General features: G+C 35.5%; 1 protein-coding gene across 1 annotated transcript; it reads right to left on the bottom strand.

Moving 5' to 3' along the window:
• Positions 1-17,893: 17,893 nt before the first annotated feature.
• On the bottom strand, positions 17,894-19,447 carry LOC126713062 (anthocyanidin 5,3-O-glucosyltransferase-like). The gene has a single exon (XM_050412707.1). It carries the CDS (start codon positions 18,819-18,821, stop codon positions 17,922-17,924), a length of 900 nt encoding a protein of 299 aa, XP_050268664.1. The 5' UTR covers positions 18,822-19,447; the 3' UTR covers positions 17,894-17,921.
• Positions 19,448-20,422: the final 975 nt, after the last annotated feature.

The following is a 20,422-nucleotide window of genomic DNA, read 5'->3' on the forward strand; positions in this document are numbered from 1 at the left end:
TTTGAAAAATGTTACTTTTGTTAGTAGCCCAAAGAAGTCATCCTTCCTGTGCAAATAGAAAATCTGAAAGGAAAAAAATTTGTTTTCCAAATACAACTAAATGACTATAATCTCAAGTATGGATGAGAATTCTACACTGTCAAGAAACTTTTTGACTCTTTTGAAGAAACTGACAAAGCAATTCAACTTAATAAAATGATAGAAGTACGTATTCTTTAATTTAGCAAAATTAAAAATATGATATTTAAGATGTATATGTTGTAATACATTCCTCAACCTGTTCTATTGCCAGGCTTACATCAGTGATACTTCAAATGAATGTAGCAACAACTTATTAACTGAAGAAGATGGTGATTGTACAAAATTTCAAAAACTTGATGTTGAAAGTAATGTGCAACTCACACCAACATCTGTAGTCGAGGAAAACAAAAGGGCATATTCACGGACTACTACAAAGCAACAAAGGAAAAAGATACAAAAAATGCTTTATAGTTGTCTTTCAATCTCTAAAATTTTCTATGCACAATTTGGTTTTAATGGATTTGTGATTTTGGTACTAAAGATGTATTGGAACAAAGGAAACTTTTTTGTTTATGCACAATTTGGTTTTAAATTGAAACAGAGAGGAATTAAACTCTTATATTTAGTTATTTGAGGATACAGCTTTACTTCAACGTTTTTTTAATATAATGAATATATCGAATATCTAGTAGAAGACATGAAATAAATGAAATTGAAAAAAAAAAAAAAAAAAACCATAGCAAAAAAGACAAGGTATTGGGACATTTGCCCAACATGTGCAAATAAAAAAATTGTTGGGAGGAGCTTCGGCCTAAAACAGTTACGGCTTTGAGAGATGATAAACTATTTGGTAATGTATTAAAAAGACCAGTGTACCCAATTGGTCCAATAGTAACACAATCAGGTAACTCGTCCAAGAATTGCTTGCTGTTTAATTGGTTAAACAAGCAACCAAATGATTCTGTGGTGTATGTGTCATTTGGGAGTGGTGCAACAGTGTCACACGAGCAAATGACTGAGTTATTTGTGTCATTTTTTTAATCTATAAAAATGTATATTTTGTTATTATTTGATGACTATTACAATTCTAATGTCACATCATTTGGAGGTTCATCTTAATTTTTATTTATTTTTAATTAAAAAAATTGCTAGCATTCCCGTGCATCGCATGGATTAGCGACTAGTTAATCAAATTAACATGTAATGTATGTGGTAGCACAAACAAATCACCAATTAAACTAAGTCTACAGTAGAAATTAAATTGACACGGTGATTTGTTTACAAATGGGGAAAACTTATACGGCAAAAACCCCATCAAGTGATTTTAAGGTCACCACTCTTGAGAATTCACTATTATCACAACAAACGGTTACAAGTAAAGGAATCCCAGTACCTTATACCAACCTACAGTTGAACCCTTACCCCAATACCCAATTGGACTTGTTCTGCAGTGACAATCGTTCCTATTCAATGCACGGCTCCCAATATGTGACTAACCAATTGCACAGATCCCAGTATGCGACTTCAATCACCAACTAGAGAAGGTCGTTGGCTGCAAAGTTCTTCAATTCATCACACGATGAAGATCGCGAAGCTCCTTGGTCACAAAACCCTACGATGTACAAACACAGTAGCTTCTTCACAAGAAAGATGAACTAGGACAAATTTTGTCTCCGGTCACAATTTGCTTAAACAAAACTTTGCTCAACACTTGTGCAACTTGTGTCACCTTTGACGGTCCTTAAAATAATCCTTATATATGTCTAGGGTTGTGAGAAAAGAAAGCCCAAACATATAATCATGGATTGGATGAAAAACAGTCCTAAAAAACTGAACTTCATAAACCTCAACAAATACCTTATCTGTCGAGCTGCTGTCGAGCCACGGGATTCAGACAGCTCTAAGTCTTGATAGATGCTAGTTATCGAGCTTTAATGAATAGCACTTTTCACACTTGATTCTTGGACAGACTTGCATGGCTCTAACACTTGAACTTGAAACCTTGTTTCTTGAAGCATTAAAAACATCCTAGATCTACCCAATTACAAGTAAAGTGCGTTTTGTCAAAAGATTAACCAATTACATAAAATAGTGACATATGTTCCTAACATTGAATCACATATGTCCTAACAATCTCCCCCTTTAGCAATCTATGACAAAACCACAACAAACAAATGAATATATGAGAGAAGTCATAAATCACTCAACTCATAATCACTTGTTGAATACAATAAAATCTATCCTAACACAAACTCTTGAAAACCTTTGTAAGAAAAGAGTTTATGGCAAGTAGACTTTGACAACCTGTATTTTTGAAACAATTTAAACAAAACTCATCAAGGCATCTTAGTGTGAAATAGAAATAATAGATTGCATACAAAATATAAAAAGCATGTGCATAAAGAGAGAAAAGAAACAACACATGTAAGGGTAGGTGAAAAACATACATCAATATATAAAGAATATAAGTACAATGTATGTCAAAATGGTCACAAAGCCCATGTATAAGAACAATGTATCTAAAAAGGAGAGAAAAGAAAAAGGTACATAAATCCTCACTACATCCCTCAATATCAACACTCCCCCTAACAAAAATCTCCTATACTAACTCTCCCCCTAACTATAACTACTCTCATAACCAAAACTACTTCCCCTTTTTGTCATAAGTGACAAAGGATAAGAGTGTCAAGTAGACATCTCGTCAACACTGGAAGAGCTAGCATCTCCATCATCCTCATCATCGGAAGCAGTAGCATCATCATCATCATCCTCAGAAGCTTCTGGAGTAGGTGGAGGAGAAGTAACGAAGCCACCCATGACCGCCTGGCGTCATGCAATACGACCAACACAGGTGTTCACCTAACACAACTCATCACTGAAAGTGTCGAGGTGAGCATCCATGCGCTGAAGCTGCGCCATGATGTCCTCGAGAGTCACACCGCTCATAGAAGAAGAGGGAGCAGATGTGGATGGAGTTGAAGGAGTGGGAAGAGCTGCTGACCCAGATTGCCTTAACTAAAACTGTGCCTCGCTCCGTTTAACGGTAGCGGCATCTATAGCACCCATAACAGAGAAGTGGTTGGACACAGGAAAAGGAATAGAAAAATGGCGTAAAATCCTCGTGATAGCCAAAGGGAAGATAAGCTTTGTTAGGTTCTAAATGTTTAGAACAATTGGCAAATCGTGAACACAAACTTGTCTAGATATAGATCTTAGAGTCTATAGGTTTTATTAGACAATGCTCAATGTGATTCAAGTCAAGATTCAAGAACATACAAGCTGCATGAAGAAGATTTCATAATCTGTCTGGCTTGACTGATCGAAAGACAGGCTTGACCGATCGAAAGTCGTATCTGTAGAATTTTAATTAAACCCAAACAGTAGTCCAAGCCCATTTAGGATTAGGGTTTCTAATCTACTTCTCCCAGTATATAAAGGAAACCCTAAGCACGTTTTTGTGTGGTTTTTCAGAGAGAAAAGAGTGTGCCTCTTTTGTATTTAGGGTTTAGTTCCTAAAAATCTCTCTTATGTCTTCTACCGGTGCTATTCCTTGAAGAATCTCAAGATCCGGTATTGTTGAAGTTGCTACCTTCTCTTGTCATCAAAGGTGTTGATGATCTAAACTTTTAAGGGTGGTCTTGGAGTCACAAATAGGAGTGTTTGTGTTGCTAAACCGTTGAGTGGGATCTCAAAGTCACGAACGGGGGTGTTTGTGTTTTGCAAAAGCCAAAGAAAGAAGGAGTCCGTGGATTCGGAGCTTGCACGTGGTCATGTCAGTAAGTTCTACTGGTTGGTAGCATTAGGAAATCGAGCGGGGGTGCTTGTAAGTCCTTTTGTATGAACTTCGATTCTTTCTAGTGGATTTGCTTTTTACCTTGAGGATAGCTAGGTCAAATCCTCCCTAGGTTTTTACCAGTTTGGTTTCCTGGGTGATCATATCGTGTGTTATTTATTTTCCGCTGCTTTGCATGATATGATTATTTGATTGTGATAACCTAGACTTATTCAATTGGACTAAGTAACAACTTGGCTAATTAACTAGGTTAAATCAATTGTTTTAAGGGGTCTAAATACTGCCAAGTGGTATCAGAGCGGGTTACTCTTTTGTTTTAGATCTTTTGATCTAAGAGCTGATCCTTGACCCCTGTTGTCATGGATAATTTGAAATGTCTTTCTGATCATGTTTCTGCTCATGCTTCTGTTGATTTTATTGATGCTTGTGAAACTCTTCGTAAGGAATTATTGAAATCTATGAAAATTGCTAAGAAATTCAAGGAAGAGTTAAAATTGGCTAATCTTGAAAAAGAGGAATTGATTGTTAGATTAGATGAATCTAATAAAAAGAATGAATTTTTGAGAAATCAAATTTCCTCTCAAGATGAGAAGATGAAAAGGTTGGAACAAGAGTTAGTTGAATCTAAAGCTAAAATTGAAAATTTGACTAGTACCAAGTCTGCTGTTGATAACAGAAATGTTTCTGTTTCTCTTAAGCCTAAAACTGAAAAAGTTTATATCCCTCCTTTTAAGAGGAATAATAAAGAAAAGGCTTATTTTGCTAGGTTAGACAAAGGTAAAAGTTCTGATGTTGACGCTGATGTTTCTAAACCTATGTCTAAACCTACTGTTAGAGAGCATAATAAATATGTTTTTGTGCCTACCTGTCATCTTTGTGGTGTTGTTGGTCATATTAGACCAAATTGTTCTTTGTTGAGGCAAGAACCAAAGCCTGTGACCGGAAACCCCACTAGGAATACTGATGTTCCAAATTTGTTCCTGTTTGCCAATTTTTGTGGTGTCCGTGGTCACATTCGTCCTAATTGTCATAAATTGAAATTTAAGCATTCAATGTTTCAATCTAGGATATGTGATGATATTTCTCCTGCCATAAGTCCATATAAATTGTTTCATATTCTTTTGAAAAATTTGAGCTTGTTGGCTTGTGAAAGGAATTTGCAGGATTTCAGTCTTTCTCAGAAGATCGGTGTAATCCCTCAAATACACTCTTTTTCACATGGATTTTCACCTACAAAGCCGAAGACTCATGCTAGATGGGTGAGAAAAGATTCTCCAAGGTGAGTGTTGCTAACTTGTCCCTAATTTAATTCTTTCAATTAATTGTGGACATGTTTTGTTTCTGTTTTTTGTCGTGTTTTTTTTAGGTTGTTTCTAAAAAAAAAAAAAATCCAAAAACATTGAAAAATTTCAAAAAGACAAAAATATTTTATTTTGAGTCTTGTTTTATTTTTCTTGAGGATTACATGAATTATGATATCTCTCTCTTGATTTAGAACATGCTTGACATTGTGGAGAAACTTGAATAGTATGTGTTCTATAAATGCTAAGCTATTTCTAATTTTGTGTGAGTATGTACTAGTTTGTACATGTACTCATGGGTTAATCAAGAAATTGATATTTCTTGTTTGTGTACCCTCTATAGCTTAGTTAAGCACTGTCATGCATTGCATTTGCATTGTTCATTTAGCATAATATGTGTTTTTTTTTTTTGTTTTTGGTCATATAGTTTTAAAACCAAAAGGATTTTTGTATTTTGTATTTCACATCTTGGATTTATAATCAAGGATTGGCCATATTATCTTTACATAACAAGTTTATGTACCTTGTTTAGCTTTGATGAGCTTACTTATTGCACTTTACTAGTTGAAGCTTTGTAGTGCATGTTGTGTAGGAAAGATGTTTATGGTTTTGATCACTTTGTCTTGATCTTGAAGTCACATGTTTTTTGACTGTCGGACTTGAACCTTTTGAGAAAGGCATAAATAACCATCTCACCACTGTTCACTAGCCAATCATGAACACCTTAGTGCATATCATAAGATTTTGTGCTCAAGAAAGTATAGCACATGCACAAAAAGAACATAAGGTGAAGCCTCGGTTTAAATTGCTAAATACTTAAAATTGGTGTGTACTATTAGGCTTGATGCCAAACTCACATGACTTAAAATTGGTATGTATATTATGAGGCATAAATACAAGAAACTTACATGATTGCAAGCTTATGATCTAGGAGATGTGGGAGTTATATGATGTAACTCTTTAGGTGATAGTCTCTTTTAAATTCTATGTGATGAATTTTGTAGACTTTGTGATTGATTGCTATTCACATATCACCTCACATGTATCTCAAGTTTTTGCTAGTTGCACACACTACACAAGTTACTCTTTGTTAAACTTGGTACATTATATTGTGTGTGATCTTGTTGTGGCCATCCAAGATTAAAAGTTCCTTGATTTTAATGCAAAATGTGTTTAATGTTTGCGCTTTGAGGACAAATTGATTGAAAATCTTGATTTTGGAAGATCTGGTTTGAATTCAAGTGTTTTTGAAAAACTTTTCGTCTCATACTCATGCATTTCATTCATGAAATATTGTGCTTTGAGAAGTTTCTGCATTAAATTGCTCTGTTTTTTTTCAAAAATTTGATTTTTCCATGACTCATTTATGTTTAGGATTCGCATGCATTGCATTGTTTTCTGTATCCATCTTGCAGTTTTGCAGTCATATCTCTCATTGTTTTCACACATAACATGCATACACTTTGCTAAATTGGGTACTCAACTTGTTTTAAAAATTGATTGATTAATTTTTGAATTATGTACTTTCTAGTATATGCTATTTTTATGTGTGAACTGTAGAAAATATTTTTCTTAAGAGATATGATGGATAATCAATGTGCAAATATTTTCTCTACTCATGCAACTGTTTATGGGTCACATAGTGTCATGTTTGCATTTTATTGATAGAGAGAATATTTTTTCTTCATGTGTATCCTCAACTTAGTTTTTTTAACAAAAACTTGGTTTGTGTCTTTTTATTTATCCCCAACCCCTTTATTTTTCCTCAAAACTGTTTTTCCCAAAACCTGTTTTGTTTTTCCTATTTTTATAGGGGGAGAAATTTTTTTTAACCTTTGTGGTTCATAGGGGGAGTTGTCTCTATTTTCTCTTACTTTCTTGCGTATGTTTTCTGTCTACCTTCTGATTGGGTAGTCTTTGTCAATACGTGACAAAAAGGGGGAGAAATAGATGACCTGTTTGTTTTGTTTAGGGGGAGAATATAAAAACTTTTTGTTGTATCTAACTTAGGGGGAGAGTTAGAATTTACTGTTGTTTTTTATATTCTGTGTCATATTATTGTTTATATGTCTTTCTTTCCACACATGCGGTGATGTGTTTGTTGAGTGTTTCAGGAAAGACAGGTGCATTCTGATCAAGACCTTCTACCTCTTCTTGCAACTTCTAGGTTAGGAGTCTTAGATTGGGATTTGTGATGTAATTGGGCATTTTATTGTATTGGGTTGTTCTTGTATTTGAGCATTTCATTTTGTATGAAAGTTTTGTCACGAATTGCCAAAGGGGGAGTTTGTTAGGTTCTAAATGTTTAGAATAATTGGCAAATTGTGAACACAAACTTGTCTAGATATAGATCTTAGAGTCTATAGGTTTTATTAGACAATGCTCAATGTGATTCAAGTCAAGATTCAAGAACATACAAGCTGCAGGAAGAAGATTTCATAATCTGTCTGGCTAAACCGATCGAAAGACAGGCTCGACCGATCGAAAGTCGTATCTGCAGAATTTTAATTAAACCCAAACAGCAGTCCAAGCCCATTTAGGATTAGGGTTTCTAATTTACTTCTCCTAGTATATAAAGGAAACCCTAAGCACGTTTTTGTGTGGTTTTTCAGAGAGAACAGAGTGTGCCTCTTTTGTATTTAGGGTTTAGTTCCTAAAAATCTCTCTTATGTCTTCTACCGGTGCTATTCCTTGAAGAATCTCAAGATCCGGTATTGTAGAAGTTGCTACCTTCTCTTGTCATCAAAGGTGTTGATGATCTAAACTTTCAAGGGTGGTCTTGGAGTCACAAATAGGAGTGTTTGTGTTGCTAAACCTTTGAGTGGGATCTCAAAATCATGAACGGGGGTGTTTGTGTTTTGCAAAAGCCAAAGAAAGAAGGAGTCTGTGGATTCGGAGCTTGCACGTGGTCGTGTCAGTAAGTTCTACTGGTTGGTAGCATTAGGAAGTCGAGCGGGGGTGCTTGTAAGTCCTTTTATATGAACTTCGATTCTTTCTAGTGGATTTGCTTTTTACCTTGAGGATAGCTAGGTCAAATCCTCCCCAGGTTTTTACCGGTTTGGTTTCCTGGGTGATCATATCGTGTGTTATTTATTTTCCGCTGCTTTGCATGATATGATTGTTTGATTGTGATAACCTAGACTTGTTTAATTGGACTAAGTAACAACTTGGCTAATTAACTAGGTTAAATCAATTGTTTTAAGGGGTCTAAATACTGTCAAGCTTATCACGGGTCGCCAAATCCCTATACACATCTATGATAGAAAGAATGAAATGAGAGGGAAAATCTATACTAAGATGCTCTAAAAGTGAAAGCGAAAACTGAGCACAGGGCTTTGTAATAAAGTTATAATGAGATAAAGGATGAAGAACAAAGGTCATGACCATGTTCAGAAACCGAGGGCCTTTAGCAAAGCCCGAACAATAAGTGAACTGATGCTCACCCCAATCAGAAGGGCGCTCACAAAAAGCAGAAATAAGCTCGTCTTAGACATAGTCTTAAGACGATCACAACGAGGGTAGTCAAGATGCTCTACCCTAGGGACACGGAGCACATTGGATATAATATCCGATGTGACAACAATGTGCGTACCTCGAATGCGAGTAATAAAAAGAGGTACTGAAAAATCAAATCCATGCATGTTGGAGTAAAACTCATGGATCAACACAGATGGACAAGTGACCAGGACATCACACAGTGACTCCCATTCCCTACTATGGATGACAATGGGAAGGTCAGTGTCGAAGAAGTCCAACAAGATGACTTGGCGTTCAGAATGAATGCCTCGTTGGGAAAAGTTCTCAAAGAAGTTCGATTTGGCCTTCTCATCACAGAACCAGACATGAGATGGTGTAGGATCAGAAGAAGTGGATGCCCTAGAACGAAGAGGATTTAAGGACGGAGTAGATTTGCATTTAGGTGCCATAGAAGCAGACTAAAGCAAACAGAAGAGAAAGAGGGAGAAAGAGACAATCAGAAAAGTCTCAAGCAAGAAAATATATTTAAAAATATATTGAATAGAAAGTACGTATGCATGGGAATGCATGAACATGTGACATGCAAAGGAAATTGCATCATAGGCTCAGCCCAATCCAATCCTACCAGCACATAATCAATTGCACATATATAACACACATCTAAATGCATGAAAATATAGTTGTAATGCAAATGAGATGCAATGCATAAAGTTTTTAAGATCAAATCTTTAAAACCCATTCGAAAAAAATTTGCAAAAACCTCATCAATTTGAAAAATCCCAAACATTTTCCAGAAACCCCAATTTTAGGTCAAAAAATATGAAAATGCATGAAAAATAAGGATTTGAACACTTACCAAGTGAAGAAAAGTTGAATAAGGCCGAAAAATCCTTGAGGAAGAGGTTGGGAGTGAGAGAGAAAGGAGAGAGATCAAGCGAAATGAGAGCTAAATCGCGCTGACCCTATTTATAGAACCTCACTAATTCTCGATAGATCTAGAAGTGTCAAGATCTAATAGGGTCGACAGATGCACCTATCGAGCAAGTGTCCAAGGCAAAGACAAAGCTTGATGGATCAAGGATCTGTCGAGGAGCTATTGAGGGGATAGAAAGTTTCTCGATTGATCGACCTAGCTATCGAGAGGTGTCGACATTGCGATAAAAAGCAACTGAAGAGCTCGAAAGATAAGCTAGGTGTCTAGAGCTATCGAGGAGTTGTCGAGATTGCTTAAAAATAGTTTTTCAAGAAGAGAAAAACACAAACATGAATGCAATCGAACATGCAACTCAACCATGGATCCAAACAACATTTTAAACTCTTAAAATCATCTTTCAACAAAGAATTGTTAAGCACATAGATCCCAAAACACACACACACACTCACTGAACAAGTCTAACCAATTTTATATTTCAAAAATAAGTCAAAACAATTTAGTAAGCATACATTAACATATGTAAACCTTGTGATAACCAAATCACATTATACCTGCACATGTATCAAGAGTAGCAAAGAATATTGTGTGTAGTGTGTGAAAAACATCGCAAGATTGCATAAATGTCTACATGTTATGACGAATTGAGATATGAGAAAATCACTTTAACTCACACACAATCATAACTATTTGATGAGCACTATAACCTTCGAGGTACATCCTATAACTCCCACATCTCCTAGAATACACGCTTGTAATCATATATAAAGCATTTTGATCCTTTTTTTTTTTTTTTTGCTTTTTTTTTTCTTTGCACATTTTTCTTTTAAGCAAACCATGCATTGGCATACATGAGATAGAAAAGAAATACCCAATTATGTTAAGCAATTGACATTCCAATTTTGCTATACTGAAGCACACAAATGTCATTTCATGATTGGCGGGCAACAGTAGTGATATGGTTATTTATGCCTTTCTCTTAGGATTTTCTAGTCCTTCCCGTCAAAAAGAGTGATACGAGTGTTAAGTACAAGAGATTACTTAATTTTACTCATCACAAACACGAGCCACAAAGCTCACTTACTTTGTTTTGCATAGAGATGCTCATCTAAGTTACAAGAGATACAAAGTTTAGAAAACTTTGTTTTAATGGCCATCCAAGGTACACAAGTACCAATGTACACATAACACACACTGTTTTCGTATTTTTCTGATTTTTCAATTTTTTTATATGAAAAACAAAATAAACAAAACTAAAAAGAAAACAAACAAAAACAAATTAACCAAAGCAATGGATAAAAACTAGACTGACTTAAAACTTGAAAGCAAAACACACAAGTAATGCAAACACAAAAACAAGAAGAGAGAGAGAAAAACTAATAGAATCACTTAGAACCCTTTTCCTTCCATACTTTGGAAGAACCCTTCCTTTGAGTGAATCCTTGAACCAGAGATGAGGGGGAAGAACTGAAACCATAACTTTGAAAGGAACATGAGGGCTTTGAGAAGATCTCCAAAGGGAGCAAAAGAGGATGGAAACTGATTCTGGTTTCCCGATGCGATCATGTCGTTACTCTATTGAGTGGCTAACCACTCATAGCAATTAGGTCAAGTATGACCAGCTACTCCATAGTGATGACAGAGATACTGCTTCTTCTGTTTAGACTTTTGAGAGTTAGCCTTCTTAGCCCTAGAGTTTTTAGTTTCTTTCTTATCCAGCTTAGGAAGTGCTCCTAAGATAGATTTACCCTTGTCTATGTTCTCACTAGCTAATTCATTTTTAACAACATTGTTCTCAGTTTCAATATTATTAGCAGGAGGAACAAAAATAGTAGTACTAGTAGAAGCAATACTAGGAGAAGAGAAATCATACCCTAAACCGGTTCGATCAAAAGCAGATTTCTGAATACTGAGCATCTCGTCAAGCTTTGCTCTTAAAGTCCTCTCCGATAAAGCTTTGACTTGAAATAGTTCTGCCTCAAGTTTCTTGATCTTCTCAGCCAAGAAATTATTCTCAAACCTTAGTGCTCCAATAGTTTGATTGGCTTTATCAAATTTTCTTGGTGGTCAACCTCTACAACTTCTCATGCTTTTCTGAGACTTTGTATAACTTTGCATAAGCTATGTGGATGTCATCTTGTTCATCCATCTTCTCAAACTTGGATTCCACCAATTCTTCTTCTTCATCCACATCTTCAACAATCCCCTCAGTAGGATTGACAGTGGCAGTGAAGGCATTCAGGATTCCATCATCCTCATTGTCGGAATCATCCTCAGGCTCGATGTCACTTAAAGCAGCAGCAGGTGCCTTAAGGGAACAGTATACTAACCGCCATCCCTAGCATCCTTCTTCCCTTTGTCTTGGCTCTTAGACTGAGAAGAACTCGATTGTCTACGGTCCTTGTCGAAGCCCTTTGCATTGGCATTCTTCATGAATTTCTTGAATTGCCTAGTGATGTAGGACTTCATCTTAGAATCTTCATCGTCAGAAGACTCATCAGTATTACTGCTCTTGGCCTTCAAAACCATGCTCTTTCTCTTGCTTGATTTCCCTATCCTCATCAAACCCAACTCATAAGTCTGCAAATTACCAACCAATTCTGTCAAAGGAATTTTGTCAATATCCTTTGATTCCTCAATCGCAGTGATCTTGGCATGGAATCTTTCAGGCAGAGATTTGAGCACCTTTCTCACAATCTTGGATTCAGGAATGGTTTCCCTAAGATTAAATGCTGATTTTACTATGTCCTTGAGCTTGGCATAGAACTCATCAAACGACTCATAGGTTGTAGTGAGCCTCTGAAGTTTCGAATCCTTGACAGTCTTAGTTCCTTCATAGGTTGTCTGGAGAATGATCCATGCTTCCTTTACAGTTCCAATGGAGGATATCTTCTTAATAGTTTTTAGACCCCTTAAAAACACAATTAGATTAACCTAGGTAATTAGCCAAGTTGTTACTTAGACCAATTTAACAAAACTAGGTTATCACAATCAAAACAATCATATCATGCAAAGCAGTGGAAAGATAAATAACACAAAGATATGATCACCCAAGAAACCAAACCGGTAAAAACCTGGGGAGGATTTAACCTAGCTATCCTCAAGGTAAACTTGAATCCACTATCTTGAAAGAATTGAAATTTATACAATAAGACTTACAAGCCCCTACGCTCGACTTCTTATTGCTACCCACCAGTAGAACTTACTGACACGATCACATGCAAGCTCCGAATCCACAGACTCCTTCTTTCTTGGATTCACCACCAGATACAAGCACACCTGCTTGTGTTTCTTTAAGCTTCAATGGCAGCAACTGAGTTGATCATCAAAGTGTAGATAATATCTCCTCCTTGAAAACCCTAAGTTTGTATAAAGGAAAGCTCTTTTAGATCTCACAAGAGATTTACACAAACAGCAATATAAGCAACACTAAAACGTAGTTATGGTTTGCCTTTTATACTTGGGACAAATTAGAAAACCCTAAACATTTTAAACAAACTAAGGCTGAGTTGGAATTCTGCAGAAAAACACATTCTGCCCAAGATTCGATCATTCAAGCCTAAGCTTCGATCGATCGAGCCAGGCTGAAATGCACAATAACTTCTACATCAGCTCGATTCCAACTTTACATAAAAGATACAACTTTGAGCAAGTCTAAACACTACTAAACAAATTGTTTTAATCATGGTTTGCCAACAATACACATTAGAGTTCTAAATACATAAAAACCTGAGTCTTTAGAACCTAACAAACTCCCCCTTTGGCAATCCGTGACAAAACACAACTAGAAGCTCAAAGTTTACAAAGAAAAAGCCCTTTACAAGACAAATGCTCATAAAACAAACTCAATCCTAACTACTATCCATCAGTTTCAAGTGTAGACAGCAGCTCAATTGAATCAACCTGTATATTTCCTGAAACACTAAACAAAATGCATAACCACATGTGTGGAAAATACAAATAAACAAATTAAATTCTTGATTTCAAACAACACACAATAAAGACATATATCAATGAATAACTCATAAATATAAATCAATAAACAGTTGAAAACAAGAAACATATAAAGCAATAAAAGTAACTCCCCCTAACATGAATATCCCAACAAAAAATATGGCAAGAGCTAAAAAGATAAAATACAATGTGAAGCACCTAGATACAATCTAAACTCCACAAGCTCCAACCAAAAAAAATACTCTCCCCATAAAGACAAAACTCTACAAGAGCTCAAATCAAATCAAATATGTACTCCCTCTTTTTGTGACGGAATGCCAAAGGGCAATCAAAATCCATCATCAAAAGGGAGGTGGCGGTGAAGATCGTCTAAACTGTGCCAACTCTGCGCACAAAGCACGGATCTCATCGAGCACATCCACCAAAATCTGTCCATGATCCAACGTACGTCGAGACATGATCCAACGTACGTCGAATGTCCGAATCATTCGAAGTAGTCGGTGGAGGAACATCAGCATCAGCAGCACCAACACCAGACACCTCAGCATCATCAGAACCAGTAGAAGAGGGAGGAGGGGGAATAGCACCAGATGACGCACCTCTAGGACGCGAAGGAGCAACTCTCAAGTGAGCAGCCCTCTGCCTAAGAAAGGTGGCACCTATGGGAGCAACAACATGAACAAGCTTACCAGAAGGAAAACCATCTAGACCAAGAAACAACAAAATCCTATGAATGAAAATATGATGGATAAGCGCATGCCCTATGGCAGAACTCCTATGAACCTCGTTCAAAGAACGAAGGAACATATGAGGGAAACTAATAGACGCACCATAAACAAAAGCATACAAAAACACACATCGCTCTAGAGGGATGGTGTGGAGAAGAGAAATAGGCCACAAAGAATGACACGCTATCCTAAAGAAAAGATAAGCAGTCTCGAAAAGCTCAACAGACGTGATCCGAGGATCAAAACCCACTGGATAGAAGACCCTGTGATGTATGACATGACAACATCTAAGGGTGGAGACTCATCATAGGGATAGTTAGGCTCTCGAACAACCGGAACCCCAACAGCTTCAGCCACTACCCGAGGAGTAATGGTGAACTCAACACCTCGTATCCAACTCCTAACAAGAGTGTTGGAATCATAGACGTGGCAAGAGAGATTTGAGAAGAACTCTCTAATTAGGGCGGTTGGGGGTGGATGATCTATCTCTAAGAGGGACAACCAACCTCTAGACTCAAAGTTAGCCCTAATGGTCAGATCAATCTCATCTAAAATCACAGAACGCTCAACCCAAATCTTACGCTTACTGTTCAGTTTCTCACTGGCCTCTCTGCTTTTGTCATTCCTAAACACCTCACTCCTAGAGGGAGACTCAGAGGAAGTGGAGGGGGTCCTATGGGCTCTAGTTTTCCTAGGCATAGTGCTAGGATAAGGACCAAGACACAAAGCAAAAAAATAAAAATAAAAAAACCAAGGGCAGATTGCAAGTTAGCACAAAAAAATATATAACAAAAATCTATATGATGCATGAACAAATTAAATAAAGTGATGCATGGCCTAATGCAATGCAATGAACTTCAAATTAAGTTCAAGTTCACAAATTTGGCTTGAGCATAGAGTTTCTAACAAAAACCCCAAAATTTTGAAAAACCACTTGATCAATTTGTAAGAAATTGACGAATTAATCATCATACAAGATAGATTTCAGAAAATAATGACCAATTACATCAATTCAACAAGCCAATTTTATCAATTGAACCAATTTGAACAACAAGCCCCAATTCAGGTTCAATACAAGCCCTAGAATTTTTTATTTTTCATAAAACCCCAAATTAATCAAATAAACCAACATAGATCATGAATATATCATTGTAGCAACAAAACTCATTGATCAAATTCATAAAACAAGGCTTGATTAATCAAAAAACCAAAATAATGCATAGTTCGAAAATTACCCAAAAACCATGAGATTAATGCATGAAAATGTGAAAATAATGCAAAAGGAAGGGTAAAATAGACATACCGGCTTAGGGACAGAGAATCCTTGCAAGAAATTTGGAGGAAAACGACAAAAAAATCACAGTGGAGCCTTGCCTAGTCGGAGAGAGAAAAAAAAGTTTTGAAAATACAAAAATTCAACTCAAGAAAACTGTACATGAAACAGTAAATTTTGGTTCAACAAAAATTGACTAATAAAAAAATAATTCTAAAAACACAAAGAATGGCACAACATTTTCATAATATCTTTACAGCTTTGTTATATTTTACTTTGACTCGTAAAGAATTGACACCTCAGCGGATGTTAAAATATTGTTACAACAACAAGATGTCTTAATATTTTCACAAGAGAAATACTATATTTACAATATTTTTGTAATTTCATTACAAATCATAAGTAGTAGGTTGTTATTGATAGACAAAAAAGTGACTTCATTGGTAAGTTTAAATTAGAACAACAATTTACCACCTAAGATTTGTTATGAAAATGTTGTGGATATAGTACTTTTTTTTTTTTCATCACAATACCTTTATTTTTAGTTGTGTTGTGAAAAATATTGTGATAATTTGGTGTGTTTAATATTTTATTATTATTATAATATAAGCAAATTTAACGGAGGCAAGCATAACAACGGAAATTGAAACAACCAAAGTACTATAGAGTAAGTACCGTAAAAAAAAATGAACAAACCAAAATACTGTAGTGTTGCACACTGTAGCAATAACTCATTGACCATTTTTATATATAGATAATTTGTTGTGTTAATGTTTTATTGTTATCATATAAGCAAGTTCAACGGCAGCAAGCATTACAGTGGAAATTGAAACAACAACAACAACAAAAAAAATATTAAAAAATATATTAAAAAAAAAAAGAACAAACCATAAAACTGTAGCATTGCACACTGTAGCAATAACTCTCGGCTCTTTTTATATATAGATAATTTGTTGAGTTAATGTTTTATTATTATTATAGAAGCAAGTTCAACATAAGCAAGCATTTGTTTCAAAAAAAAAAAAAAAACATAAGCAAGCATTACAGTGAAAATTGAAACAGCCAAAGTAATGTAGAGCAAGTTCCGTTAAAAAAAAAAAAAAAAAAAAAAAAAACAAAAAAAACAAAATTGTTCAAACCAAAGTACTATTGCGTTGCACACTATAACAATAACTCATTGGCTCTTTTCATATATAGAAAACTAGTCGCTAACTCGTGCGATGCACGGGAAAATTATTAAATACGATTTAAAAAAATATATATTTTTATTAATTTGTTTTTGCTATTGACAATGTTTTCTATTGTAATAGTTTGAAAATTTATTATAAGACAAAGTTTAACATGACTACATATTTTGAAAATCTAATCGTTGATTGCAAGTTTTTTATGATAACATAAATAACTTACATTATATAAAGTCAAATATGAAATTCAACTCCAAATTGTAGACTTAACTTGTAAACTAAATGACTGAGTTCATTTGATAGGAGTACTTAGACTTTGAAATTATTATTAATTAATAACTTTGAAAATCATGGTTCTCCCACTCTCCTTCATCTCTAGATTAAATTCGATGTAAAATTCCACCTCCTTTATGGTTCCTTTGAACCAAAACAACACAATTGCTGAATGTATATTTGAAGGCACACTACAGACTACAGTATATAAAAGCTAACCTCTCTTTTTTTCTTTCTTTTTTTTTTTCTCTTTTTGCATCAATTAGTATGTAAAAAGCTACTCAAACATATCATTACCAGAATAGACTCTTTTTTTTTTTATGATAAGTATTACCAGGGAATAGACATAGCATAAAATTGGGTCAAGAAGGTGAAATCAACCAAGCTTTCACTGTTATTGGCAATATCATGGATTACTTACCTTCACACTCACTCTGGGTGATTAGTGTTGTGTCAGCGACTCAGCACCAAATAGTAGAATGGTCTTTTATTGGGAGCAACAAAACATACAAAAGCTATAGTCGCTACTTGGGTAGTTCAGATAGCCTATTAACAAAATCGTATTGTAGGGGCTGTGAGCTATGGCTTCACTGGCTTGTGAGTAAGGTTCAATTTGCAAGGGCGGCCAAGTATTTAGGTTTTATGTTTGTGACTGTGTGGGTCTCAGGTTTTCAGTTTAGGGTTTTTCAGAAACAAAATCATGAAATTATGTAGTTGGGTTTTCAAAGGTGAATCGTGTGGTTTTTACTTAGTAAATTAAATAATTTTAAAAATTAATATTAGGTGTAAAATTATGGAGAAAGCATACTTTAGATTTTGTCGAATAGGGGAAAAAGAAAGAAGTTTAAGTAAAACGTAAAACATAAAAGGTAAAATAAAAAGAAAAATAAAATAATGCTGACGTGGAAAATTGTAGGAACTTCAAAAGTTTCGGTTTTATATATATATATAGATAACTCGAAGGGTTATTGGTGAACTAACTCATGTTAGTTTTGCCGCCACACCTCAGCCAATTTCGCCAATGCAACATGAGAGGACCCACCCTCTTTCACAGCAGACACTGCTTCATCTCTCAAACCCGAAACCCTTTCTCTCAGTTTTGTCCCAACTTCCGAATCCATTAACTCCTTCACTCGCTTCTCTAACTCAGTTGCACTCACAAACCCATCTTCCGACTCGTTTAACTCCAAAGCTAACTTGGTTTCCGTCACCAAAACCACCCTATTCAACCTTTGCTCTGCGTACAAAGGCCAACCAACCATCGGCACTCCACACCAGACCGCTTCAAGCACTGAGTTCCACCCACAGTGAGTCACAAACCCTCCCACTAAGTCATGACTCAGCACTGCCACCTGTGGAGCCCATTGTTTCACCATAAATCCCTTATCTTTGGTCCTTTCCAAGAAACCCGTTGGCAACAATTCATCCAAGTTTGGATCTTTATCCGTATCTGGTGGTGGATTTCTCACAACCCACAAAAATCTTTGACCGCTATTTTCTAAACCCACCGCAATTTCTTTCACCTGCTTCTCCGAAAATGATCCCAAGCTTCCGAAACATAGAAACACAACGCTTCGACTCGGTTGTGAGTTTAGCCAATTCAAACACTCGTGCTCTTCTCCATCTTGATCGGTGTTTGATATCAAAGGTCCAATACAGAAAATTGGCGGAGTTGGTCCATCTGGGACACATAGTCCACTAGAGATTGCCTCGATAGCTTTTGTTTCGAGCAAGTCGAACACGTTTAGAACAAGTCCATTTGAATTGGCCATGTGGGTTGCAGTGTTAAGAAAATATTCGTACATTTTAGTGGTGGGATCGAACGTAATTTTGGGCATGTCTGAAACCCGGACAGGAGGTAAACCAGGAATATCAACAAGAAGCATATTGTTGAGATCATTGATGCTTTGATCCTTATTTTTGTGCAAGGTGGGGCGGTAAAGAAACGAGGCTAGATTACTTGGGCTAGAGGTGAAGAAATAGTAGGTGGGAATGGTAAGGTTTGAGGCCACTTCAAAAGCAGCATCACAGAAGAAATCAATGATAAAGGCTCTGAGTTTGGAGGTTTGGGATATAGTTTTCAGGGTTTGGTGGAGATTTGGGTTGTCGAGGCATGGGATTAAGAATTTCAGATCTACAAAGAAAGTAGTACTGGGTGGAACTTCAGAGATAGGTGGGAAGTGGTGGAAAGTGATAGATGGGGTGGTGGAATTGACGGTAGTGATGTATTTGGTGGTAGAGCTAGCTACTTATTGAAGTGTAGCGGAGTTAGTATTTGTGTTTGGTTCGCTTAAGATGAGGATTGTGATGGAGAAAGATGGGTGATGTTTGAGTATGAGCTTGCCAAGCTCTACCATGGAGATCAGATGGCCTCTGCCTGGAGAAGGATATAGAACTATGGCATCCTCCATTTTCACAAAGAAGAGAAGAATGGTGCTGTGGTTTTCAAAGGCTTATGAACAATCATAATTTGCATACAAACTTCAATAAATACTCAATCATCCAGGTTTGTGTTTTAGGGTCTGTTTGGATTGAATTTATTGTTGCTGAAACTGAAAATCGAAAACTGAAAACACTGTAGCAAAATTATTTTTAAATATGTGAATAGTATCGTGGGACCCATTTTTAATATTTTTTAACCCATAAACAGTGTCAAACAGTGTATGAACAGTACTCTTGTCCCCCTAAAGCAGAAATGGTGCAGGAAAAAAAAAAAAAATTTCGCGAACGCAGGTTTTAGCTGAAATCAAACGGGCACTTAATGCTTTAATTTGTCTAGACAATCCATCAAAAAAAAACAAAAAAACAAAACAAAACAAATTGCCTAGACAAGTTAATTGTTGCGAAAACAATTGTGTGGACGTTATAAAAATGCGTATCAAGTGTTATATAGTTGTTTAAATATTAAAATTAACAGTGTTAAATAGGTCCTCAATCATCATGATTGTGTTTTTTTTAGACAAGTTCTGTCCACATAACTTCAACTACTGTAGCATCTCTTTCGTCATTCGTCATGGCATACGTGTGAGAACTGAGAAGTCTTAGTCTATGTCGCTTAGGTGTTTTGTATGTTGACTTAATTTTTTTTTTATCTAGTTGACTTACTTAATTATTTGTCGCCTAGTTTAATTATTTGTTGTATGACTCTTTTAATATAATAGTTTATGTCAATTTCAATTAATTGTAAGTATTTCCGTTATGACTACTAATTTGATGTCATTATCATTTTTTTTTTAAATTTAAATACATTTAGTAAATTATAAAAGTATTTAAACTAAAGGTAACTAATTTTTTTAATTAAAAGTATTTAGAACTGAATATAGATTTTTGTTAGTTACTTTTTGTATAATATGTATTTTAAATATATATTTATGTTTTTGTTAGTTTTTCCTTTTCCACTCTACTTAATTTAATATAAAAAAAATAAAAAAAAACTAGTTTATATGTATTTTGTAATTCAATTGAGTAGAAATCATGGTTTTAAAAA

This window comes from Quercus robur, chromosome 2 (assembly GCF_932294415.1).
Source record: "Quercus robur chromosome 2, dhQueRobu3.1, whole genome shotgun sequence".
In the NCBI taxonomy this organism is placed as follows: Eukaryota; Viridiplantae; Streptophyta; class Magnoliopsida; order Fagales; family Fagaceae; genus Quercus; species Quercus robur.

Coding starts and splice junctions, on each gene's coding strand:
- LOC126713062 (XM_050412707.1), bottom strand. CDS start 18,821: ATGCTTCTTGTTGATATTCCTGGTTTACCTCCTGTCCGGGTTTCAGAC.